This window comes from Nelusetta ayraudi, unplaced genomic scaffold (genome assembly GCF_046127955.1).
Source record: "Nelusetta ayraudi isolate G7.1 ecotype Tasmania unplaced genomic scaffold, CSIRO-AGI_Nayr_v1 ptg000132l, whole genome shotgun sequence".
Lineage (NCBI taxonomy): Eukaryota > Metazoa > Chordata > Actinopteri > Tetraodontiformes > Monacanthidae > Nelusetta > Nelusetta ayraudi.
The window spans coordinates 1,102,947-1,129,524 of NW_027466182.1; the positions used below are offsets into that span (position 1 = coordinate 1,102,947).

The 26,578-nt window shown below is 46.9% G+C and overlaps 1 protein-coding gene across 5 annotated transcripts in view; it reads left to right on the forward strand.

Annotated features, from left to right (window-relative positions):
- mllt10 (MLLT10 histone lysine methyltransferase DOT1L cofactor) overlaps positions 1-26,400 on the forward strand; it is a 42,040-nt gene extending 15,640 nt beyond the window's left edge. For 2 of the 5 annotated variants that reach the window (XM_076051140.1, XM_076051142.1), the window contains 13 exons: positions 1,604-1,699; positions 2,130-2,490; positions 3,396-3,614; positions 4,158-4,673; positions 11,226-11,431; positions 15,174-15,291; positions 18,530-18,620; positions 19,776-19,966; positions 21,016-21,165; positions 21,460-21,503; positions 21,646-21,914; positions 22,592-22,688; positions 23,326-26,400. In XM_076051140.1, coding sequence (XP_075907255.1) covers positions 1,604-1,699; positions 2,130-2,490; positions 3,396-3,614; positions 4,158-4,673; positions 11,226-11,431; positions 15,174-15,291; positions 18,530-18,620; positions 19,776-19,966; positions 21,016-21,165; positions 21,460-21,503; positions 21,646-21,914; positions 22,592-22,688; positions 23,326-23,595 — 2,628 coding nt within the window. In that variant the 3' untranslated portion in view covers positions 23,596-26,400. Of the gene's footprint in view, positions 1-1,603; positions 1,700-2,129; positions 2,491-3,395; positions 3,615-4,157; positions 4,674-11,225; positions 11,432-15,173; positions 15,292-18,529; positions 18,621-19,775; positions 19,967-21,015; positions 21,166-21,459; positions 21,504-21,645; positions 21,915-22,064; positions 22,312-22,591; positions 22,689-23,325 lie in introns of those variants that run through there. The other 3 variants (XM_076051141.1, XM_076051143.1, XM_076051144.1) reach the window with 3 other exon arrangements.
- The last annotated feature ends 178 nt before the right edge of the window (positions 26,401-26,578 follow it).

Below are 26,578 nucleotides of genomic sequence, written 5' to 3' on the forward strand. Positions count from 1 at the left end.
CCTTGTATCTGTCAGCGAGTATTTCTTATTGCTGGTTCATTTGGATTGCATTTGGAACCTTCCAAGCCAGTATTTCCCCTCTGTATAATTTCACTTAGATCCTTAGCAGTTGCCATATGTCCATAAAAGTGTCATTGTTATTTCCTTTTAATTTGGCACCCTAGTCTCTCCATAGGAAAAACTCTATAAATTTCTTTTGTACCACTGAGTTACAGTGGGGGGTTTCTCGCTGATCCAATTAAATAATATACATTTCCTAGCCAAAAATAAGTGCGATCCCCACTTCTTAACGAACCCTTTTCCCCGCCGATGCGACGTCTTCTACTCACTCTCGCTCCTCTTCACATCTGTTTCCTGCCACTCGCCCGAACCGAAAGCGGCCGCGCAGGGCTGTTAACGTATTTTTCCGACACGTTTTGTGCTAATTAAAAAAAAGTCAGACATTTTATTAGAGCGGTGTTTGGATGGCTTAATCAAAATGTTTGATAAAATTTGACAAAGTAAGCCACTTCAAATGAGCTGCTTGAAAAACATCGACTCACGCAACAAACCGTATGGACAGCGCTGTGTATTTTAAACAACTCGGAAGCCTGCAAATAAATACCGGTAATTATTACACACACGCGCTCATGCACAGATAGAAGTCCTAACACTGGAGCGCTGGTGTGAGTGGCAGTCAGTGTCGGGGAGGGGCTTCCAGATGACTCCCTATCGCCTGATGTGGCTGAAGATGTCTGTTAACTGTCAGTCAAAGAGGAAGTCTGGCCAAACTGTCACCAGCCTTCACGCAATCACTCCCTGACAAGCCCCCCCGATGGGAGCCTGAGGGCGGCCGTGGCGGAGGGGTGGCTGGCTGGGTAATTCCAGAGTCGTCGTGGCACGCAGCGTTTTTTATTTTTTTATTTTATCGTTGTTTTTTTTTTTTTATATATATAATTTTTTTTAGCCACATTGGGTGGGGCTCCCTGTCGCCTCATCATCACACCGGCCTTAAAAACGTGCGCACGTGACGCAAGGTTTCCCCCGCCGAGACCGCTCGACGTCACGTGGTCCAGCAGAGGTGTTGGAGCGTGAGGCAGTTTGGCAGCCCCGGCGTCGGTCGGCGAAGGTGTAAATTGAGCTTTGATCGTCTGAGAGAGCGGGATATGATTGGATGAAGTGAGGAGAGCTGGGCCACTTATACTGACTACCCCCAACCCTCCACCACCTTTAATAAAAAAAAAAAAAAAAAAAAAAATCTTTCCTCCATCTCTTCTCTTTGTGCTTCTGCGAGACTCGAAGCTTTCATCTGAGACGAAGCCCTTTGAAACGTGATACCCTTCGCCTCGGTTTTTACCACACACATTATCTCTTTCCTGAGTGGCTGCGCGGGTCCTATTAAGACCCTCACCGTATTTTTGTTTGTTTGTTTGTTTGTTTGTTTTTTTACGTCTCTGATCTTCGGACGTCATAAGTTTTTGGTTGGGGAGAGGTTTGTGTTTTTTGTCTTTATTTTTGTCTGTTATCAAGAGAGAAAGAAAAAAAAAACCCCTCCCCATCAGTCAGGAGTGGACTCACTCATCTGGTCCCCCCCCCCTTTTGTTTTTCTTTCTCCTTGCGCCAGAAACACAAGGAGCGAGACAGACACAAACCAAGACACAAGAAGTCCATGGACATGTCGCCCTCCCTCGTCCTGCCGAACATCATGGTGCCGGACAAGGTGAGGGCGCTCTTTTGCTTTTTCATGAAAGGCCGCGCTTGTTTCACCGTGTTCCAAAAATAGTGGAGAAAAGATAGTCATAGTTAAGCCCACCGTACAGGTATCGCTTCATTGTAGCTTTAAAGGTCCAGTGTGTGAAACAATGACAGCGGCCTCAACATGAAACACTCTATCGGGTGGGCTTCCTTAGAAAATTTCCATACTGGACCATTAAGCTGGGCTTTCGAAAGTCAGGTTTCAACTCTTCACCGCCCTTTGAAACGTCACGCTTGCCGTCCAAGAAAGTCGGTGAAACCTCAACAGCCACGATGTGTAACCTTCAACTGTGCCCTTATCAGGGGAGGCTGGTTGAAAGGGTTTTCTTCTTTCCCCTCCATTCTCCTGCTTTCTGTCCTCCAACTCCTCTTTTTCTCTATCTTCCCCCCTCCAGACCTACAACAGCGGCGGCTCCGTGGCCGCCGTGGCCTCCCTGCCCGCCTCGTCGCAGAAGCGGCTGGACGACGGTGCCGCCGCCCGGTTCACCAACGCCAACTTCCAAGAGGTGTCGTCGACCCATCCCGGCGGCGGGGGCGGTGCCAAGGACAGCCTGGCCGCCGACCCCGGGAAGGCGGCGGCGGTGGCGGCGGCGCCCGAGGCGAAGGGCAAGAAGAACAGCGGCGGGGGCCACGGGGTGGGGCCGAGGGGCGGCCGCAAGTCCCTCACGTCCTCGGGGAAGCCCCTTCCCTCCGCCGTGGTCACCATGGCAACCTCCTCCACGTCCGCCTCCCCTTCCACGGGGCCTTTCCATCAAGGTACCGTACCCGGACGTCAAAATGCAAAAAAATGGTTCCGCTCGCTAAGTGAAGTAGCAGCGGATGAATTGAAAGACGTTGTTTCCTTCGAACGCTCCCACAATGCAACGCGGTTCAGTTTGGTGGGCGTGATTGAGAGCCAAATCAGCTGAGCCATTGATGTGGTCTCGTCTGTTGTGTCACAGTCTGGATCCGGGCCAGACTGCAGACTTTTTTTTTTTTTTTTTTTTTTTTTTTTCCTCGGTCTTTCCACGATAAGTTTATTTGGTCTCCGCCAGCCTCTGGCTCCAGCAATCTCTCGCTGTTGTCTGGGATAAGACCGACAAGCGTGCACAAAGTCACGGGGCACACACACACACAAACACAAAAAGAAAGAACACGTGGGGTGCTCGGAACCTGAAGGGAGTCACCCCCCGCTCTCACAGCAGCATCTGCTTTTTTTCCACAATCGGAGCCTCAACACTCCTCATTTGTGTGTGTGTGTGTTTTTTTTTTCTTGTTTGCGTCTGTCTGTTCAAGTTGTGTGTCGAAAATCCACCCACGCATGCAATTTCAAGTCGGTTTTGACCGCGGACGGGAGGACTGCAGGACGGGGGAAGGCCGACTATGGAGCTGATAAAGAGCTCACTTTGGCTTTATCTGCTCCGCGCTGCTCCCATGATGACAGAGACGAGACATTTCCGGCCGCCAAGGCCGTTTTCTCATCGTTGACTCTCTGCTGCTCTCACCATGCTGGTTCCTCCTCTCTGCGTCCCACACATAACCCTCTCGTCTAACTTGTAACTGTTTTTTTTTTTTTTTTTTTTTTTTTAAACTTTGGCACGTCGAGCCTTCAAATGTTGAATAATAGCTGTAATGTCTTCCGAGATCGCGGGGTTATTATTTCCGTCTGTCTTCTCACGCAGGCCTGCTGCTGACTAGCGCCACCAAGGCCCCCTCTGCTGCTTCCTCCTCCGACTTCCTGAGCTTCTCCGACCCGTCGTTGCGCCCCGGGGCCGGCACCACCTTCTCCTCGCCACCGTCCTTCAGCAGCTGCCTGCTGAAGCCCAGCTCAGACAGCGGCGCCTCCGAGGGCACCACGACGGTCTTCGGCTCGCTGATGTCCTCGACCGCGGCTTCCGCAGGTACCACCTGGGAAAATGCACGACGGCGGGAAATATAGATACGAAAGTGAAAAGAATTAACGTCTTTAACCTCTTCTCCGGAAAGATGAAAATTCCTCGGGATGTCCCGAAGAGTTGAGGCTTGTTGCCGGGTTAAAATCTGGGAAATTCTGGATTCAATTAAGACGTTTGTCACTTTAAAATACTGCGCGAACACTCTCAGGCAATTAGCGTCTGTCTGCACAGTCTTAAAATGTTGTCATTGGAGGACAACGCGTGGTAATTTAACTCTTGGCCCGTCTCAGCCGGGTACTTGGATGCGTTTTTATGTCCACTTAGATCGTGACAGAACTTTGTAGTTGACCACCCAACGCTTCCCCAAACTGGAAAAAAAAAAGAAAAAGTATTGTGTCCCAGTTGCACAAAGGAACCGATTAAGCAGGATGTGCTGTTCTCCTAAACGTTGAGAACTTAAATGGATCTCAGAGCGGCAAACCACAACAAAACACCGAGAGACGCTAACATTCATGGCTGTTCAGCTCTCGTCTTTTCTTGTCCCTGCAGTCGGCGGCAAGCTGTACGAGAATTCCCACAGCCACGCAGCCAGCGAGACGACGAGCCTCGGCGGCTCCGCGGGCTACAAGCGGCCCCCGCCCTCCAGCACGGGGCCGGGGATCGGCGGAGCGGCCTCGGGGGGAGGCGCAGGAGGGGGCGAAGACGGCGTGAAGAAGAAAAAGAAGGGCAACTGGCGAAACCGATTTGGGCCGTGCTTCACCACGGACGTGAAGCCTCCCGAGCCGGCCCCCTCCCTCGGCCTCCCCTCCGCCGCCTCCTCCTCCTCTTCCGCCGCCTCCTCCTCCTCGGCGGCCAACACCTGCTCCTCGGCGGCCTCCCCGTCCTCCTCCTCGTCCTCCGGGCTCCCGAGCCGGCCGGGCTTAGTCTCCAGCAGTGGATTAGGAGGAGGAGGAGGAGGCGGCGAGCGGGGGCTCGGGGTCATGGGGGTCAGCGGCGGGATTCAGAAGACCCCGTCGCTCCTCAGGAACGGGAGCCTGCAAGGCGTCGCCGCCACCAGCGGGCTAGGTGAGCTACGCTGCCGCCGGTCACCAAACAAGTCTCACCAGATTTATAAGAATACTGCAAACAATTAAAGACTTAGCAGGCCGCACCCCATTCCACTTCTCATTCAAACTAATATACACCACCGTTCAAATGTTTTTGGGTCACTGACTCATTTCTGCATTGCAACTCCATGAAAAACAGTTTTATGAGATAATGATCTTGAATGCACTGCCATCATTATGAGTGATCAAGCGGTCAAGATGTGCTGAACAAGTAAGCAAACATTTTAGCGTTGATTGAGAGAATTCAATGAGTGCAAAACACACTAAAAACTGTCTGTTTTAAAGTGTCTGAAATAGGGATGCAAATGATCGATGAATTCATTAATCGTTAGTTGATTGACCTTATCGGTCGATTCGATTAACGATTAATTGATCAGCAGCGATTTTCTGAGAACCTAAATTTCACAGTGAAAAATGTGTAAGGAAGACATTATTTAACTCTTAAATAATGTCGAGGGCCTAATGTGACCCATTCTTACTTTAGACAACAGTAAAAACACCCTACATATTGATCCTCTGACTTTAAGTTGACTTCTAATGGCTCACATTTCAACTTGTTTTTTTTTTTTTTTTTTTTTTTAAAGTTGTTTAAAAGTAACTTTTTCTAGGTATATTATGACCATCACAGTATCTACAGGTGAATTGCTCTTTCCTGCCACTACACTGTTCTAGTGATATTAACTACCTGTGTCAAAAATGTTGACTAATTCAATTTAATTGATTAAATTCTAAATCGACAGTTAATCGTTAATCGATTAATTGTTAACATCCCTAATCTGAAATATAAACTATGATGCTTTGTTTACTCTTTCATGCTTAAGCACACACAACCAAGTGTGATTATAACACAAAGATTTGTTTTCAAAATGTTTGTATTTTTTTTCTTCTTTTGATCAATTTTAAAGCTAATTCAACCTCTGCAATGACAGCCGCATACTGCCCGCTTGATGTTTGTTCTCTAAAATCACATTAGATTAGATGTTCAAGGCGACAGCTGTCATTTTCGTGCGTTACAATGGAGTTCACTGCAGAAATGAGTCAGTGACCGCAAACTTTTGAACAGTAACGTCGACAGAAAGATGCTCCTGTTTGATGCACATGGTTGAAGGAAGTCCGCACGCATCCTTCACCAAACCCTGCCCTCCTCTTCCTCTCTTCCATTGATGCTTTACGGCAGACGAACCCAATGTCTTTGTGCCCGCGTCTGGCAAAAAATCAACTCATTGCAGACGGTGAAGACCTTTGCAAAATTGTATTATGCGCGCGCGTGTGTGCGTGTGCGTGTGCGTGTGCGTGTGCGTGTGCGTGTGTGTGTGTGTGTGTGTGTGTGTGTGTGTGTGTGTGTGTGTGTGAAAGAAAATGTGGGGCTTTGTGTGCGCTTACGTGAAAATGGTCTGTACATTTTTTTTCCTCCTTTTTTTTTTTTCTGTCACGTACTGTTGCTTAGTAACGGTCGTTATGCTTTGGAGTTCCCCTCCGCTGATGGAAATGTTTCAGTACAGCCCACACACACACGCACGCACACATGTACAGTACACCTCCCCTCTCAAATGGAGACCCCATGATTAACTGTTTTTGCCTCTGTTTTGGTTTATTTTAAACCATATAGTGAAATCTCAGCATTTGCCGCTTCTCATCGTCCTTCAGGATAAGAATCAAAGACAAGCAACAGTTTTTTGTTTTTTTTCACTGTCTATTGAGAAAAAATGTATTAATCTAATATTTTAGCTTGAACATGAACTGATGATTTTCGACAAAACGCTGGCTCTCGGTTACGCCCTATTACGCTCTGCATTTGCATCATGTCAGCACATCAGCTCCCCATCTCACCTGTTGATGTGTCTCGCAGCTGGCGGTGCTTTAATGCATATTGACTTGTTAGTTAAATATTTACCGGTTGCTGTTCTATACAGTGACCATATGGAACGTGACTCTGATTTAGTTGTCAGATCTGTTAGAAATACGTGGCCAACCGGTGAGCGCCACCAGTGGAGAAATCTGGAATATTTCACAGTGCCACTAGTGGGAAAAATACAGAGCAATTGTGATCTGCTCTTTGCCAATTTATTGTACATTATATATTTTGTCACTTACTTTTTCCTGACCTTACTAGATTTTGTGGGCATTTAGGCAGAGGAAGCAATTTCTCCAAAATGCGAAATCCATCCTGCAAATGCAGATAATTTGTCGCAAAATGGTTCACGGAAGGACAGCAGGAACCTTTTTTTTTAATTTTTTTTATTTATGTTCCAATGTCCCTGGACGTTATGTCCCGGGACATTATTCTAAGGTTAGTTCAGTCAGTCTCACGTTTCATATATTTGTCGGTTTCGCTTAAGTTGGGGAGTTATGAGGTCAGTGCGTGTGCATCTGTTTTGTGTGTTTGTGCCACGGCCTTGATTAAGGTAGCGACGTTGATGATGAAGGCAAGTCAGAGCAGAGGCTCGGTTTTACATGTGCCCCCCCCCCCATCCCCCCCACCCCCCCATCCCCCCCACCCCACCCCCCACCCCCACTGTAAATATTTAGCTGGGGGTTAATGCAGGGCAGTAATGGGGAGGATCTTGCTGCTGCTGTGTGTTGATGGATAGATAGTTAGCCTGATAGAAACGTGTTGGCGGGTGGGGGAGGGGCCAGGGTGGCAGTGGCGATGCTGGTCGGGGGTAGGGGGTGGGGGGGGGGTTAGATTTTGACTAGGTTAATGTTTGACGGCGGGGGGTCACCGACGGGACGGTGGAGCTGCTGGTCTTAAGGTGGGGGAGGAGAGATGCCTGGCGGACATAAATTCATTCAGGCATCCTGTGTGTGTGTGTGTGTGTGTGTGTGTGTGTGTGTGTGTGTGTGTGTGTGTGTGTGTGTGTGTGTGTGTGTGTAAAAGAATGAGAATGAGAATAATAGAAAACCTTGGGCTCATGTATTTTTTATATATATATATATATATATATATATATATATATATATATATATATATATAAATATATAAATATATATTTTTTTGCAGACACGCGACGGCCAACAACTCCATCACCCAGAGTGTGTTTTTTCCTCTCGGCCGTAATGTTTTCAGCCGGCTCGGCGTCACGACGCGGCACATGACAGGAAGATGGGAAAAGCAGGGCGACCGCCGAGCGAAGGGGGATTTACACACATATTTAGCGGTAGCTGAATGATGCCTTTTGTTCTGGTGAAAATCCGGACAATGGTGCGATAAATAGATAAAAATAAAAAATCTGGCCACTCAATTTTTTTTTCACTCAGACAGATTTAACGCTGTTTTTTTTTTGTGTCTGTTTCTTTTCCAATTAATAATTTTCATTTGTGTGCCTATTTTTTATTTTTATTTTATTTTTTATTTCTCAAAATCAAGAAATGGAAGAAATATCTTTCAAAAGAAAAGATATAAAATAAAAGTATTGCAACTTTTTCAGCTACACTATATTAAAAAAATACAATTACAACTGAATTATTTTGGAATGTTTCAGCCAGGTGGAGGTGGGGGGGTGGGGTTTTAAGTCTCTTGATTTTACGCCTGAAAACCCTCTGAAACATTTTTGCATCCAACCGTGCGCCACTGCGTAGATCCGCAAATTTGGCTGGTCTGTTGTGGAATCAGCAATTTTCTATTTTCCAGTCTCAGATTAGGGGAATTTACATGACTGCTCCCAACATGGAACACACACACACACACACACACACCCAGTGACATCAGTGGCCTTGACATGGCTCTGCACCCCCTGCATGCCCTTGGTGCGGCTCCCGTCCGTCTGATTGTCGTGGTGATGTTTTGAATTTTCTTTATTTTTTCTTGTCTCCGCCGACAAAATTCCCAATTCTCAAAACAACAAAACGTCTCTCACGTCTTCGCTGTGTCGGCATTGAGCGTTTGTCGCCAGCATCAGTTTCTAATACAGTGAAGGTGTGCTGTTTTATTTCATATTTAGACAGGTGGGTCCACAGTGTCCCTCTGGGCTGTTTATATAAAACAGAATTTTGAGCATTTTGTTTTGTTTTGTTTTGTTTTGAATTAAGAACTTTGATTCAAAAGCTAACTCTCTGATGTGGTCGCCCTCATGCTGAATTGATCGTGCCAAATTCCTCATACGGACACAACATGGATTTTAGAAGGAGGGAGGAATTGGGGGGGTGGGTACGGTGGTGCTGTAGGGGCTTAACGTTATTGATCGCACACATTCAGCATAAGTTGTGCGAGCGTAGGTGCGTTTCTTGTTTAAACAAACATTTGTAAAACAACTTTTTTTGTTGTTGTATCGAACATGTTTTATTTCATTTTCGGTTTCATTTTTTTTTTTTTTTTCATATGAATAGTCTCATAGTCACTTAACAGTGTCTGGAAACAAGTGCAGATTTGCCTGCTTGTCCTAACGTTCACCCCATCCGAATTACAACTGTAGAAAACCATTATTTCCTGCCTGGCTTTCACAGCAGACGCAGCTTTCTATCGTTCTGTATACAGCACACGTGAGTCCTAAAAGTGCGTCCACCGCCGCCGCCGTTCTCTCCTGTTGCCGCCGCCGTGCCTTCTTTGTGTGCGCGCGGCTCCTTTCACGGACGACAGGAGCTTAACTCTGATAAACTGTCGGTCCGGCCTCTAAAGCCAGCTGCTGAGGATCCTGTAGGCGCTGCGGCTCCCCCGCAGTCGACCGGAGGCCCCGGCCGGCGCTGCTTTGGGTATCAATTTTTCCGGTGCATATTACAAAGCGTTATAAATAGTACGTCGGCCCTTATGCTGCTCCTATCTCTCTCTCTCTCCTTCTCTCCCTCTCTGTTTGCCTTCTTTCTGTCTCTCTCTCTCTCTCTCCCTCTCTCTCTCTCTCTCTCTCTCCCCCTCTGCAGCTCTCCCTCCCTCAACCCCTCCCCTCCTGGCACAAAGATCTCTTGTTCCCCCAGTGAATGTGCGCTGCCCCTGAGCCATTCAGGCTTTTGTGGGGCTGAGGGGCCCTCCAGTAACCCCCCCGCCCCCCTCCTCACCCTCCTCCCCTGTCCTCGCCCCTCCCCCAATCCCCTCCACCTCACACACACACCCCCAAACCCACCTCTGCTGGGGTCAAAGGGGGGCAGGGGCAGGGCTTATCCCTGGTTAGTGTGTGTGTGTGTGTGTGTGTGTGTGTGTGTGTGTGTGTGTGTGTGTGTGTGTGTGTGTACGGGTTAGGGAGAGAGAGAGAGAGAGAGAGAGAGAGAGAGAGAGATACGAGATCGAGCGTGCACGTATGGCTGTGTGAAACTGGAGCAATATGTATGCACAGGTCATTTGCGGCTAGCGTGTACTTTGAAACCCGATATTTGCACATAAGCCGAAAAAGTGCGTGTGTGTGTGTGTGTTGGGGGGGGGGCTGTTTTTCCTCTGTCTTCTCTAATTTGCTAAACATTAATATGAATGACTCGTTACCATTTTTTCTCTCTCTCTCCCCCCTGACATTTCGGATCACTGGCAGCATGTGTATGTGTTTGTGCGTGCATGTGTGAATATATATATATATATATATATATATATATATATATATATATATATATACATATATATATATATATATATATACATGTGTACGCATATATATATATACATATATATATATATATATATGTATATATATATATATTTTTTTTTTGATTTAGTAACTGCAGAGCAACAAAGAAAACCAAATTATCCAGCGGCACACTCTGGTAAAGCCTGCGACACTCAATCGCGCGTTGTGTTTTTCTGATTTTATTAATCATGCATTAAATTGGCGAAAGTAAATAAATCTGTGCCTCGGTTGAAATTTAAATTTGAGCCGTTTGTTTATCTCTCGTAAATAATTAATGCGCCGCCGCCGCAGAGGTTTGCCTATTTGTGCCTGTCTTGTTGCTGGCGCATTAGTTATTTCATAGTTAAATCAGATGCGTCATGGGACGACCGGCCGTATTACTATTCAGGGGCAAATATTTGATTGAACAATTGTCATTTATTTGGTGAAAATGCATTTTGCGTTTACTCTCGGCTTTCATGAAAATCAGCAACGCTACAAAGCCAGACTTCATCAGAATTACAACACAATGAGCCAACTGTCTTCAGTGATGAAAACAAAAAACAAAAGAATTAGGGATGCAAAAAGAACAGTAAAAACACCCTAAACATTTATCCTCTGACTTTAAGCTGACTTCTAATGTGTCATATTGCAACTTTTTATTTTTTTAAAGTTGTTTAAAAGTAACTTGTTCAAGGTATATTATGACCATCACAGTATCTACAGGTGAATTGCTCTTTCCTGCCACTACACTGTTATGACATTAACTACCTGTGTCAAAAATGTTCAGTTAATTGCGACTAATTCAATTTAATTGATCAAATTCTTAATCGGCAATTAATCGATAGTCAATAAATTGTTAACCCCTGAAAAAGAATAAATGCAACCATTTAAAATGTCACATTTTTTTTTGAGCCCGTAATTCGGCAACAATGGCTCCAGATTTTTACAAGCCGCGCTCACCGTTACCTGTTGTCCCTCCACAGGTGTTTTCTCGACCGCGGACGGCTCGTCAACGGGGACGGGCGCCCTCAGCATGGGCGGGGGCGGGGCCAGCGCCGACCTCTCCCAGCACCAGCACCAGCAGCAGCAGCAGCAGCAGCAGCAGCAGCCGCCGCCGCCCACCCCCTCGCTGGCCCCTCCCTCCCCCTTCACCGCCACCGCGCCGCTAACCAGCACAGCTTCCACACATGTGAGTCTGAACGCGCCGCACGCAGCCCTCCATGGGCTTCGCTCGCGCTCACACGTACGTGAAAAACGCACGTAATTTCTCCTCCTCCTTTCTCGCTCTCTCTCTCTCTCTCTCACACACACACACACACACACACACACACACACACACACACACACACACACACACACACACTCACATCCCACCCCCGCTCCCCACATCTGCCAGTTTGCCCACATCTTTTGCATCTCTGAGTGAATCAACTGTGGGAACACAAGTAAACCAAAGCGCTCTCATTAAACGTCTCCCACACCAAATCTCCCCCTGTGCGTTATTAATTCAGCGCGCGTTAATTACGCGTGAGATGTTTGTGTCCTGACCTTGCGCGGCTTGTGTTTCCTTCGTTAGCAGATTTCGATTTTTTTTTTTTTTTTTTCATTGCCGCGCACAGCGTACAAGGTCTTGCTTACTTGTCGAGGACCATGAAATTTTGTGTCTTTTTTATTTAGTTTTATTTTTGGGAACATATTTTCATGAGAATATTTATGATGCACGGCTGCTGACCGCAGGCGCGCCAGCATCAACAAAACTAGGAGGGAATTAATCAGCGCAAATAATTTCTGTTTGGAAGACAATTAAAAATTTCATTCGGCAATCCAATTCCATTACTGGAGGAAAAAAAAGAAAAAGAAGCCTGGCTATTACCATAGGATTCCTGTTCTTTCTGACGCTATAAAGGGAAACAGGATTAGAGAGATAAACTAGCAGGAAGAGCAGCCGGGAAAAGCAGACTCTATACGGAGAGAAAATCCTTTTTTATTTAATATGCTGGTTTTATAGTCTTTTAAAAAAAAAAAGGGTGTTGTTGTAATTTACAAATAATAACTCTAAAATCCAAAGGCGTTTTTCTCCTTCAGCGAGAGCCAAAAACAAGAAAAAACACATTTGTCGCCCTTCAAAGCCCACCGTGGCTTTTTATACGTGGCTTTAATGCGCTCTTATGTTAAAAGTAGAGGCATTGATCAGTTCCAGCCCCCCCTCTGTAATCACTACTCACCACCACCCCCACCTCCCCCGCCACACACACACACACCCTTCCTAAAGAAACAAGGAGAGAGAGAAAAAAACCTCATCTTCAATCACTGACCCCAGTGGCCGTCCTTTCAAATTCTCCCCAAAGACTGTGCCCTGTGTCCAGCCACCCATCTCCATTTTTCTCTCCCATGTCCTCTTACCACCTCCCTCTCTCTATCTCTCTCTCTCTCTCTCTCTCTCTCTCTCTCTCTCTCTCACACACACACACACACACACACACTCTCTCTCTTTATCTCACCCTCGACCTTCCTTCTCTCTGTCCCCATCCATTTCTCTTTTTCTCCCTCCGTTGTCCTGTGATGTAATGACATCTGACAAGCACCACAGTGGGGATGGAGGGATGGACAGAGAGAGGAGGCGGAGGAGGAGGGATCAGCAGATCTGTGTGTGTGTGTGTGTGTGTGTGTGAGTGTGTGTGTGTGTGAGTGTGTGTGTGTGAGTGTGTGTGTGTGTGTGTGTGTGTGTGTGTGTGTGTGTGTGTGTGTGTGTGTAGGGGGCTTGAATTTGCTCGCCTGGCCCTGCTTCTCTCCGTCCAGCACATATTATAGCGGATGGGAGGCCCCGGGAAGCACAGGATATCACGCCTGTTTGCAGCATGTATAGATGGGTTTGGGCTCCAGCTGTGTGTGTGTGAGTGTAAAAAAAAAATAGGAGCCACATAAAGTGGAAATGATCCCCCCCCCCTTTTCATTTTTGTCTCGCCGGCTCGAGATTGTTAAAAAAGAAAAAATAAGTTTTTGGAAAATAAAGCATAATGCCAAAATTACGCAATCCTTGGAAGATGCCAACTAGAGGCTTCCCTCTGTGTGTGTGTGTGTGTGTGTGTGTGTGTGTGTGTGTGTGTGTGTGTGTGTGTGTGTGTGTGACAGAGACGTTTGCTATTTTCAGTCCACTCGCAGACTCCCAGCCCACACTGTTATTGGCTATCAGCCCGGCTACAGAGAAAAGGGAGCGGGAGCGACTTTGAATGAAAAATGAATGGAAATGAAAAATGAATGTTGATGGCAAAGGGGGGCGGGGCCACGGCTGGGAGAGATGGAAGAGGACTCCCGAGTAGAGTGAGGGGGGGCGTCTGGGAAGAAATCTCAAGTCATTCTGGTGGCGGGGACCGGGGGGAGTGGGGGGGGACCTCGGACAATAGAAGGCTGCGGCTTCCTTTATGAAAAAAAATTCAAAATAAAAATGTAATGACGGATGTTTGAAAATATCATAATATCTTGCATTAAACAGCCCAGGTTGCAAATATCATTTTTTACAAATTGATTAAAAAAAAATGATCCTAAAGTGTTTTTCCGTCTTCTGCACTTGTGTTGATTGATTCTAATATTTTTTTTACGACACATTACGAGACTTGATGGACTGATTTCCAACAGCTTCCTGCTGCAGACAGACATATTTTCACCTGGTCACAACCGAGCAACTTCTGAGAAGCAGGGTTCTTGAAATGAACACCCCCGCCGGTCGTGACGTCTCCTCACCGCAGCTCCCCAGCAACCAAGACAGTCAGCCATTTTGTTCTTTTGAGCCAGACCTGATTATCTGCGTGATGCTCCACCCCACCCCTCACTTTGCAGCCCCCTATTTGGGAAATGCCTTAATTGGATTAAACTCTATGCATCAGAAACACTTTGTCAGCATGTCAGCATACTGTCGGGGGTGTCAAGGCTCCGTGTGTGTGTGTGTGTGTGTGTGTGTGTGTGTGTGTGTGTGTGTGTGTGTGTGTGTGTGTGTGTGTGTGTGTGTGTGTGTGTGTGTGTGTGTGTGTGTGTGTGTAATGAGCTGCCGATTTGGAAAAAATACCCTTGTTTTGTGTACACCAAAACATGAAACCCACATTCAGATTTTTTTTTCTCTCTCTCTCTCTCTCTCTCTCTCTCTCTCTCTCTCTCTCTCTCTCTCTCTCTCTCTCTCTCTCTCTTTTCAAATAAGTTTCATTGTTGCACAATAAAAGCCGAATCAATAGGCAGGGACCAGAGAAGCAACATTCCTCAAACCTAATTGATTTTCAGCCTTGGACTCAAACTTCTTAAATTGTAAGAGCCAGATAGATTTCTATTTAAAAAAAAAAGAAAAAAAAAAAAAACCCAAGCAAACCTGGAGCTGTAGTTGATTGTTCCTGTTGAATCTGCGATAGTTCCACATTTGCAGCATTACTGTAGGTCCTTAAATATGTTATAACCATTTTTAAAAAAAATATGACAGGTTTCAGTTTTTGCTTTCATTCAGCGATAACGTAGAATAATTAAAAAGAACAAAATCCAAATTCTAAAAAGCACAGATTATTTTTTTTATTATTTAATCATATTGATCTGTGATAATATTTGGCAATGTGAAAGCTTCATGTCACTTAATTTGCAATTTGCGTGATTGCAAAAGCCATTTTTTTTTGGGGGGGGGGGAGGAATCCCTGTCAATTGTGCTTTTAAAGTGAAATCAGTAGAACTTTGAGGTGTGTTGCGGAATTTCTTTTCTTTTTCACACTGATATGTTTTGTCTTATTTAATTTAGTTCTTCACATTTTCATTTCATTCATGTTTCCCACTCTTATCTTCTCTTCTCTTCCATTATGAAACTATCCTTGTATAAAGAAGATCGCACACTTTGAGTTTTATTTGTTCAACTTGTCTCTTTTGCCTCCTCCCCCCCCCTCCCCCCCTCCTCCTCGCAGGTGAGCGGTCTGCCGGGCTCCGTCTTCAACCTCGCTCCCTCGCACATGTTCGGCAACAGGCTCAACCCCAACTCGGCCATGGCGGCGCTCATCGCCCAGTCCGAGGCCTCGCCAGCAGGTAGGGCAGCATGCCTTTGTGTGTGTGTGTGTGTGTGTGTGTGTGTGTGTGTGTGTGTGTGTGTGTGTGTGTGTGTGTGTGTGGAGAGGGAGAGAGAGCGAGATAATGGATAGGTCACGCCCTCCTGGTCCCACAGAGAGGTCAAAGGTCAGCACTCGTGATGTTTTGAAGCTCCTCCCACTCAGGTCAAGTTACCCACCGTGACTCGTGCCCCCCGCCTCCTACCCCCCAACCCCCCCCTCCTCTCCCCAACCCACTGAATTCTCCCCCTTGCATCTGCTACGTGTGTAATTCACATGTGAAGCAGTAAACGGCCGCCTGCGCCGGCAGAAGCAGCAGAGCCCCGTCGTGACTTGTCAGGAGGCCTCATCGCAGAGGAGGCTCGGCCGCTTGCCCTGACGGGGGAAGCCGGGACGTGGCTCCGAGTAATCAGAGCCGCCGCTTCCCGATCGAAGACATCTGGCGGGGCAGGAGAACCGCGCTCAGGCTGGGTTGTGCTGGGCCGGGCTGGGGGCGGGGGGGTGTTGGGGTGGGAGGAGGGACGGTGGCGGCAGAGCTGGGGGAAAGCGAGCAGGAAGGTGGGCAGTTCCTGCTGCCGGTCAGCAGTCATCAGAGCCAGATCCACGCTGACCCCGCGGGTCAACTCGCTAATCAGCCTGAATGGCGGCGGTGGTGGTGGTGGTGGCGCTGTGTGGAGATGGCAGCCCAGGGCAGGTTCTGTCAGGGGACAAAAGCTAGCTTTGTGTTTGCGGCCAAAAAAAAAAGAAAAGAAAAAAAGGGGGGAATTTTAACAAGCTGCGTTTTAGGTTCAAATTACTATTCACTTTTAAAAAAAACATTGTAATTGTTCATAAACTGTGCACATTGTATTTGTGTGAGTTTTTGGTGGCAGTAGAGCCCTCATAAACATGGAAGTTATCCATTAATTTTATAAATGTATCTTCCATAACAGAGTCATTTAGTATTCCTTTATTGCCCAGGCCATCAGTGATTTACAACGAAAGTAAAGTCTGCAGTTAATTCAATAACCGAGCAGTTTATCAACTGAATTTACCGCTGGATTATAATCTTAAACACAAACATAAAGTTTCAAGGTCTTGCAGTTGGAGCTTTAAAGGAAGTTATTTTGAGACGTCTCAGTCCAAAAAAATAAAAGTTGCTGTATTTTTAATCATCTTAGAATATTTACAACAATTCATGTTTAATACAATAGGAAATGAAAGAATAAAGGAAGAGTGTTGCTTCCTATTGTACAGATCGGGTGGGGGGTGGGGGGATTTCCAAGGTTTTCAGCAATGTACCGCAGGAAGCGCGTCGGAAAATACGAGCCAGCAGCGGACACGCCGTGAAACCAGCTGTCAGTCAAAGTCCGAGACTTCTCTCCAATCTTGTATCAATTCCGCACATTTCATGTGTGAGGAGCGGCGATGATAAATTAGGAGCTTAAAAACAAATAAATTCCCAGCTTTTTTTTTTTTTTTTTTAGAACGCAGCGATTCTTTCGTTTACGTCAAACAAAAGTGCGGCCCTTTTGTTAATTGCTGTGTTAAGTGTCAACTTGTGGAAGTTGTCGCCGCCGCTGTTGAAGGCTCCAAAGACTTCCCGAGTCCATTACAAGTTATGGATTTAATAAGTGGAAGGCGACGACGATCAGCTGATTAATCTGGTTAAAACTCTGTGCGTCTCGGTCACGTGAGCGCAAACGGGCAAGGTGCGCGCGTGTGTGGTTTGTTTTATTTTCTTTCCCTTTTTTTTTTTTTTCTTTTTTTTTTTTTTCACTCGCGCAGCCTGTTTGCTTTGGCAGCCGACTCCTCTTTGCTCCGGAGCGTCTGGAGGGAGGCGCCGGGCCGGAGAGGTTGCGGCAGGAGAAAAAAAAAAAACGGGGGGGGGGGGGGGGGTTGCGGGGGGGAAGCGAGCGCGACACCGTAGCGGCGGCGACCCCGGCGAGGCTAAAAGCCCGGGATTGACCGTCCTTAAGTGGAGGGGAGTCGGCTGCAGCGGCGACGGCGGCCGCGGCCGGCAGTGTGCAAAATGCAGAAAAGTGCCCGTTTTGCATGTGCGATTCATTACCCCTGCCGAGGAAAATGAAAAGAAGCGTCTGGCCGGGGGCCCACAGGAAGGAGCTGTAGACCCTCACAGAAGGTGCAGGCAGAAAGAAAGGCACGCGCGCGCATGCACGTGCGCACAATTTAAATCGGGGCTTTGTGCAAAGCAGGCTTTTTCCCCCCTTTTTTTTGAGGGGGCGGTGGCGTTTCAGGCCCTCAAGTATGACAGTTAATTAAACTTAGGAAATAAAAAAGCAAAGTGTTTGTGTTTGCTGGTGATGGCACTCTTCTTTTATCCCCACATGACAACTTTTCTTTGCGTCGTTGTGTGAAGCAGCACAGGACTCATGTGATGGGATGTCACTGAGATTTTGTCTCCGGATATAAATTTGAACCATGAATTTGAAACGATATGTAAATTGTTATCAAATAGATTTTAAGAAGCAAAAAGCAAGAGAAAGATTTAAAGGCGTGTAGACTTGTTTTTTATTTTGACGTCGTGCGTCGTCAGTTCAGTGGGGGGAGACACAAAAACCAGCACCGTCAGTGGGAATAACCTGAAATTTCTGCCGAATCCCAGATTAGTGTGTCTAATAAAGAATTAAGATGACGGTAATTCGGTTTTGTTTTTTTAAAATACCACAGTTTTTGCTTTTAAATCCAGCACAAACACACGGCCTGGGTCTAGGTATTGGCTCATGCAGCCGGTTGGCTTCTCTGTCAGGAATTTTTTTTTCTCCCATGAATTTGATTGTCTGCATCCTCTGCTGTTGGAGGAAAACCAGATGACTGGTAGCTATTTTTTTTTTTTACCTGTGGTTTTTTTGTCTGTTTTATTTTTTGTTTTTTGGGGTTTTTTTCTTCACCTGCTTCTGATCCAACTGCACAGGCCGAAGATCAACAATGATAGTATATAGATGACAAAGATAATACAATATGTATATATATATATATATATATATATATATAAGTGAACAAGCCCATTCAGATGAAGTCATTTTTCTAAAGGGTCTCTGAGAGCGAGTATATTTCAGTCTGTTGAAATTAGCCAAAGATTTCAATTTCCTATTTTATTTTTATTCTCCCCAGAAGCAGGAAACACTGTGAGTGCAAATGGATTCAGTGTAAAAACACGACTGCGTTGCTGCTGTAATCCACAGTCGCATTGTGTGTGTGTGTGTGTGTGTTTGCAGACCAGGAGGGGGGAGACGGCGGCGGCAGCAGCGGCGGCAGCGTCGGAGCTCAGGGCTTTTCCGTAAGAGCTTCTCCCAAGACCACCCCGCGGTGAGTAACCCCCCCCCACCTCCCTCCTCAGCCACCCATCCCTCCCCATTTACATTCCTCACCCACCCTCCTGCTTTTTCCCCCCCTGCTCTGGCCCCTCGTCTCCTCTCTTCCACTCGCTCCCTCCTCGCTCACACTCGCACACATACGCGCCCTCTCTCTCTCTCTCGCCCTCTCTCTCTCTCTTTCTCTCTCTCTCGCCCCTCTGCCTTCTCTTCTACCCCTGCAGGCGATCTTCTGCTTTCGCCGCCGACGTTAGCTCGCGTTTTTTCGAAGGTGGTAACCCATCCTTCAGCGCCGCTTAGCTTTTTAAGTTGTTTTTTTTTTTTTTGTAATCTCCTCCCCCCGCCTCCCTCTTGGTTAAATCACACGAGGAAGGAGGACAGTCAGTCCGCTGGTGGTTTTTCTGCGTCTCCACCTCTGGGGAACACTTAAGTGGCTTTTTACAGGATGGAATTATCGAAGGTCCGCGTTCATTTTTCCGGGTTCGCCCCCCGCTGCGGCCGGGCGATTCCGTCTGACGAGGTTGGCCAGGTTGTTTTCTTTTTCCACTGCACCTGTAGTTAATCCAGGGAACATCACTATTTGTGCATTCTTGTATCATTTCAAAGTAAAATGACTGTTTCTAACGTAGTTTCTTGGAAAATCTTGCATTTCACCTCCGTATTTGTACGCTCTGCAAAATGCTCGGCCACTTGCAGAGCGCTTTGCTGTGCTATTTCCAAGGCAACACGGGGAGTCTTCCTCAGGACCCGTGTCTGTAATCCTGCGCCGCACTTCTTCTACAGAACTCGTGCACAATCAACAGATTGTTTCAGCGCGCACGGCAAAGATTTGTTGCGTTGAGCTCGCCCACTCCTCTCTCTCTCTGTCTCTCTCGGTCTCCTCTCCTCCTCTGACTCACACACTCAGACTGAAAGCTTGGCCCCCTTTTCATTAAAGGCCACTGTAACAACAAATTGATGTAGTTTTATAGCCGGCAGTGTCTATGTTTGTCTGACGTTTATGTTGGGTCATTAATCTCCCCATTGACCTTTCCATCTCTCCTTTTCCGTCCACTCTGTCTCTCTCTCTCTCTCTCTCTCTCTCTCTCTCTCTCTCTCTCTCTCTCTCTCTCTCCCCCTCTCCCTCTCTCTCTCTCTCTCCCCCTCTCAGCTCTCCCATTGGAGGCCTGCAGATCCGCTATGACTCGGCAGTGTCGTTGCCGGGGCCCGGCCTGGGGTTGCTAGGGGCGGGGGCAGCTGGTGAGACGATGCCCCCGGTGGCCACCAGCATAGAGCAGCTCCTGGAGAGGCAGTGGAACGAGGGCCAGAACTTCCTGCTGCAGCAGGGAGCGCAGGGAGACGGTGAGGGGACGACACACACACACACACACACACACACACAGAGTCAGTGAGGTGATTGAAGGTCCCAGATAGTGCAAAAGTCACTGTTTTCTGTCAATCCTGCCTGTTGCTGGTCGATGAATTCAGAAAACTCAGAAATGTGAAAAAGTCCGTCATTCAACGTCCTTTGTGTGCTTTTCATCGAGGGTACGGTTCTGAAATCAAGCCATTCACAAAGTCACAAAGGTGCGCTAAGGCTGCGAAGGCTTCGGCAGCCCTCCAGTCTGCTTTTTTTTCTCTCCCAAACACAACAAAGCGGGAATTAAAGCCGCGAGTGCTTTGCAGGGGACTGCATCAGAGGGCTGAATTAATCATGTGTAGCTGCTCCACTGGACTCCAGGATGATAACTAAAGACAAGTCAGCATAATAAGGCACCTTTAAATGCTATTCCGAATGGTTTCCTTCACAAAAAAAGTCTGATTATTTAACATTTTCTCCTAATTTTTCGATTATTATCAACAGATCTATCATGCCTTCAGTCATCCAGCTGATTGATTTTGTGTGTTTTTTTCTTCTCCGTCCCCTCTGTCTGTTCCTCATTCTGTTACCGCAGCATCTGTCAATTCGTCAGTCATCTGCCTATCCGGAGATCGGGGGGCAGGGCCCTTTAGAGTGTAAATGGGAAGAAATGCAGACCAGTTGTTAAGAAGGTCATTCTTTGTCAGGACCAGTGAGGCTGTAGTTTATGCACGGCAGAATCCCCCCTCCACCCCACCCCTCTCCCGTCTACTTGAGTCCACACAGGGTGCGGGGTCGCTGCTCTATGGCTGATCTTGACCTCCGTGTCTGAGCTGCATGCTTTTTTCTTTTTGCTCGAAGGATGAAGCAGCCTTTCATAAAATCAGAACATTACGTTTAACAAAGCAGGCTTTAACCTTTCCCCACTGCAACTGCGTGAATTTTGGATCTCAAAAGATGAAAAATTACAGCTTTAGGCGTAGCCCCTACATTTTGATCTTGCTGGTTATTCTAAACTCTTTTTTTTTTTTTTTTTTGCTCTTTGCTTTAGTGGTGGGCATGTTGAAGTCCCTCCACCAGCTGCAGGAGGAGAACAGGAGGCTGGAGGAGCAGATCAAGACGCTGACCATGAAGAAGGAGAGGCTGCAGCTCCTCAGCGCTCAGCTATCGGTGCCTTTCACCCCCAGCACGGCCTCTTCCGGTAAACACACATCACCGTCGGGTGCACAGCAAAGCAGTGGCGGACAATGGACAGGCAGATCCGAGCAGTTGTTATGCCTTTAGTGCAAAGTGTGGTGTTTTTTGCACGTTTTTTTTTTTATCAATCACTCAATTCCAGAGGTGGTAAAAGTATTCATAAGTATGCACGTACTGAACATCCACTTTTATGTTGGACTGCACAACAGCGTAGTTCAAATAGGTCCACTTGAAGCAACCAAAACAATTATTTCGAAAAATGTTAAAACGAAAAAAAACTTTTTTGTTGTTGTTGCAGATGCCAAAGGAGCCTCCGACTCGTCGTTGCCCGCTGCAGCTCAGGTGGGAGATCCGCGGCTCGTCGTCGCGCGCAGCCAACAAACTCGGTTGAAATGTCAAAATGCCGACGCGATGTAACAAGGAGCCCCCACCCACCCCCCACCCCCGCTGCTCCGCCCGCTCCCTCTTCTCCCCTTCTCTCCAGGACAGTGCGTCGTGCGGCGGCCACAGTAGCAGCGGCTCCACCTCCTCCCTCTCCACGCCGCCCTCCCTCTCCCAGAGCCCGCCCCGCCAGCCGCCGCCGCCGCCACTGCCGCAGCTCAACGGCGTGGCGGGCCTGATGGGCGCGCTGGGCGCCGGCGTGGGCAGCATGGTCGGGTCGCTGAACGGCGTGATCCAGACGTCAGCGGGCGCCGGCACCGGCAGCCCCCACATGCACGGCTTGGGAGGGGCCGCCGCCGCTGTCAGCAACAGGTACAACCCGGACCGCACCTCTTTTTTCTCTCTCTTTTTTCCCCTCCCCCACCTCTCAAAACGTGCGACTCCTTCTCGTCACGTCGCCACTCGAGTGTAAACGTCTCCCTTCTGTCCCCGCCTCTTGTGCTCGCACGCTGGATGTAGCAGCTCCGCATCTGGTAAGAACAGGTGAGATCTGTGTCATCACCATCACCTCCCTCTCACCTTTGTTTCAGTGGGTAATAATTAGCTCAGTTCGCTCTGCGCTATCCACCTTTCCCCTCCCCCGACACACATTCACACATTCACACACACACACGCACACACACACACACACACACACACACACACAGACATACTTTTCACAAGTTGAAAAGAGCTGCATGTGATCATGACGGCATGAATATAAAGGTGCGGAAAAAAACATCCATAATTTAAGCGGGACACATTGGGACAGTTTTTACACCTTTTTTGGGGGAATTTTTACAAAGAAGTCTTGAATTTTTATTAATCTTTTTTTTTTTTTTTTTTTTAAGAGAAAAGAATGGAACCGTCCTAGCATCAGTCCTAAACTTCTCCTCCCCCTCCCGCCCCTGTTTTGGTGTTTTTGTCATTGAAATTGTTGCGCGGCAACCTGCGCTCGTCTGACCTCTGACCTCCGCTTGTCCTCTGGTGTCCGGCAGCAGCAGCAGCAGCAGCAGCAGCGCGCGCCTCGGCCTCCTGTCTGAGCAACACCGACTCATCCTGCAGCAGCAGCAGCTCCAGCAACTGCTGTCCTCACAGCCTTCAGCGGTAGGACGCACACGCACACACATTCAGTCAGATTCCAGAAGATGATTTAAAGCAGGGGTGTCAAACTCAAATAAACAGTGGGGCCAAAATTTGAAACTTGGACAAAGTTGCGGGCCAATGTTGATATTTATTTATTTATTTTTTAAATCTTCATGACAGTGAACCTTTTTATATGGACCCAAAAGAGTTTCAACCTTCAAAGCTTAATACTATGGAATAAGTAGTTTTGTTATTGCACAAATCAAGAAAAATATTATTTTTATTTGCAGCCTTCTGATTTAAAGGTAGCATTAACCTTTTTCCACAGGCTAATAACACATTTAAAAATAAGATAACAATAAACCAATTAAGTCATCACAATATCCTTTACTGAACGTCCTGATTGAGGCGCCAAAATACCAGCAGAGCATCCTGGGGTAGTATTAGCGGTACATCACATGCACTACCTCGCAGGCCAAATACAATTACACTGTGGGCCAAATATGGCCCACGGGCCAGAGTTTGACACCTGTGATTTAAAGTCTGGTTTATTTTTTTCTTTTTAACCGACGGCCTGAATTTCTCTCTTCCTCTTTCTTGTCCTAAACCTTTCCTCCTATTTCCCTCCTTCCTTCCCCTCCACTCCCCTCCCCCGCAGGAGCAGCAGCAGGTGCTGCTCTACCAACTGATGCAGCAGCAGCAGCAGCAGCAGCAGCAGGACTTCCACCAGCTGCAGTCGTCTGGCCACGGTCCCCCCATCCCTCCGCTCTCCTCCGCTCAGCTGCCCGGCGGCGGCGTCCAGGGCGCCATCGCTGCCAATCCCTTCCTGGCGCTGCAGCACGCGCACGCCGACGCGCACGCCCCCGGCGGGCAGAAGCCGCGGCTGGCCGAGAAGGCCATGGGCGTGGTGGGGCAGGAGAAGACATGACAGGCCCTCGCTGTTTCCCACAGTCGTCGGTTCTTTTTTTTTTTCCTTTTTTTTTTCTTTTCTGGTTTTTCTTTGATAAATATGCAGAGTTTAGCAGAGGGTCCGCCTGTCGGTCAGCTGATGGAAACACTGGCAGCAGAGGAGAGTGTGTGTGTGTGAGAGTGTGTGAGTGCGCGTGTGCGCGTGTATGTCTCCTCAGTTGTCGGTGAACGAGCACACACTACAACAGGGATGTTAGCTTAGCATTTCTCCGCGGCGCTCGCATGCTAAACCCAATATTGAACCATTTCGGGCGGACGCTCTGAAAACGGCCTTTAGTTTCACTGAGCTATTTATTTCCCCTTCAGTTGTAGGTGGTCTTTATTTTTTTATATTTTTATTTAGTGCTGCTGAAATCTGACTGGTAGCAATTTAGCGTTGGACGTAGTGAATATGCAACCAAGTGTTTCTGTTCTCTCTGTAATTTACGTGTCAATTTTAATTTTATTTTTTTATTACTTACATTTTCTTCTCCGCTCTTGTAATTTGGCTTCCTGTTTGATTTTTTTATTTCCTCCGCTGGCTTTGTTTGTTTTTGTTTTTTCGCACCGTTTCGGGGTTTGATTGTGGGTAATAATGTCCTGTTTTTTTTTGTTTTTGTTTTTTTTTGTCACCCTTCCCAACTCAAGCACCCTCCCCAGTCTGGTCTCTCTGCTGTCTCACTCTCTCAGGGTCCTCAGCTATCAGAAAAGAAAAAAGATTGAGCGTGCACATACACGCGGGCACACACACACACACACACACACACACACACACACACTGAACCTCAAAAAATTTCTTACAGTAAAGCAGAAGTGCACGCATATATTAAAAGAAAACGACCACAGGACTCAGTAGCAGATGTCTGTTGGACATCTGTCTCACACCAGTCCCACTGGGACACACACACACACACACACACACTGGGTGAGAATTTTGTTTAAAAAAAAAAAATACATATATATATATATATATTCCCAGTCTTCTCACTGTCTCCTTCCCCTCTCGTGTGTCTGTTCATCCGATGATGTCAGCAAAGCCAAGCCTCCCTACAAGTCACCGCAGAAGCCTTGCTCTCTCCACTGTCTTCTCCGGGCCACATACAGGGGGCGCACTCAGGGATGTGAAATGTGAAAAAGAGAAAAAAAAAAAAAGTATATAAAGGTCCCACACTATACTCTTTTTTTTGCTGCTGATCTTTTGTTCTTACATTCTCACACAATTCATCAGTTTAAAAAAAAAAGAAAAGAAAGAAAAGCTCTGTAGAAAGCAGAATGCTTAGCCCTCTGTTTGCACCCTCCCACAACAAGACTTTAACTTCTGCTAAAAATGACGCTTTGCTGAACTTTCCACATTTTTGCAAGGGGACAGAAACAAAGTGGTCTCAGAGGGCAACCCCTGGTTTTCACTGATTCCCTATCAGCCCCCCTTGTGACATCACAAAGTGCAGATTCCCAAAGTGGCATGCTTTGACACTTTCCTGGAAAACGGAGCGATGAAACGCAAGCGAACGACGGACGTGGTGCTCAGCGACGTGCTGCAGACGCTAATTATGGTTTGGGAAATAGAAAGTAATTATCCCACAATACGGGACTCTTAAAAAAAAAAAAAAAAAGCCAGGCTGAATGTACAAATGTACAGAGGGGATCCCACAACTGGAGCGCCTTTCATCTTCCTGACGGAGCCCCCTGTCACACCTACCTCTCCAGCAGGACCAGGCTACCAGGACCTTAACAAGGCCGACGGCAGCGGCCACTTAAAGCCCCGCCCCGCCCCTCCCCTCCACCCCATCCCAACCCCAACCAACCCCCCTACAACAGTCAGCCAGGGCTGGCCAGTCAGGGTGTAAAACCCAAAGTGCCTGAGGCCAACATGGGGAAGGCGGAGATTTCTATTGATTTACCTGCGTGTCTGCCACTCAGCCCACCTCTTTACAACTGCGCCGCTAATTACGCTGCAAGTCTCGCAACCAGACCTGCTCCAGGAAACCAGGAAATCTTTCTCTTTTTTTGTTTAGTTTTTCTTTTCTTTTCTTTTTTTTGCTGCATTCTCTTATATTGAAAGCGAACTTTGTGTCGCTGAACCTTATTTTATATTTATTAGAAGTTTTGTCTAATGCGCGTAAAAAGAAAATGTATATGTCAAAATCCTGTTGGTGTTTCAAAGTTAAACATCATTTTTGTACTACTGTGTAAATTTTTGTTTGTCTTTGTTTTTCCTCACTTTTTTTGTTGTTGCTGTAAACTCTTTTTAATGACTTCTGCTCAGTGTTGTGTTTGGAAGCTAGGAGCTGTTTGATAGTTTTGCTGATTGGGGAGGGGGCCACAGGCTGTAAATAGCTGTTTGTAGGTGGGACAGGGGTGGGTTCGGGGGCCTTCGGTGGCACAGTTTATACCTCGTGAAGTGTACAGAGATCATTGGCCATTGGTGTACATAAATGTTGGTTGAAGGAAAGCCAATGGAGCCTCAGTTTGTGTGTGTGAACCTCTTAGGACCAGACAAAAAGGTTTAACATTTGACTGGACACACAAAGTATTAATTTATTTTTCTATGTTCAGGGACGTTGTCTTTCTTTCCTCTTCTCCCCCCCCCTCCCTCCCACCTCCTCCAGTGTTTTTGCACCATTTTTCTTGATGAGAAGTCATTTTATACTGGGCACAACATGTTTTCATCTGTGCACACATTTGGTTCGGATCAATTTTTGTACTATTTGGGGTAAAGTTGGGGAGTTTAAAAAAAATGTCTGTTAAAACACAAAAATAAAAAAAAACACTGAGAAAACGACAAGCGCATTTGTAATTTTGTACTCGGTGTATTAAAACTCTAATTGGCGCTCTAATTTGTTGCAGTGTCGGTATAAAATTATTTATTTGTACAACTACAATACTAAAAATATGTTTATCACCAAACATCAAGGTATTTTACTCTGTCATCACAGCTGGTAAGAAAGAGGTGAGATCAAGCA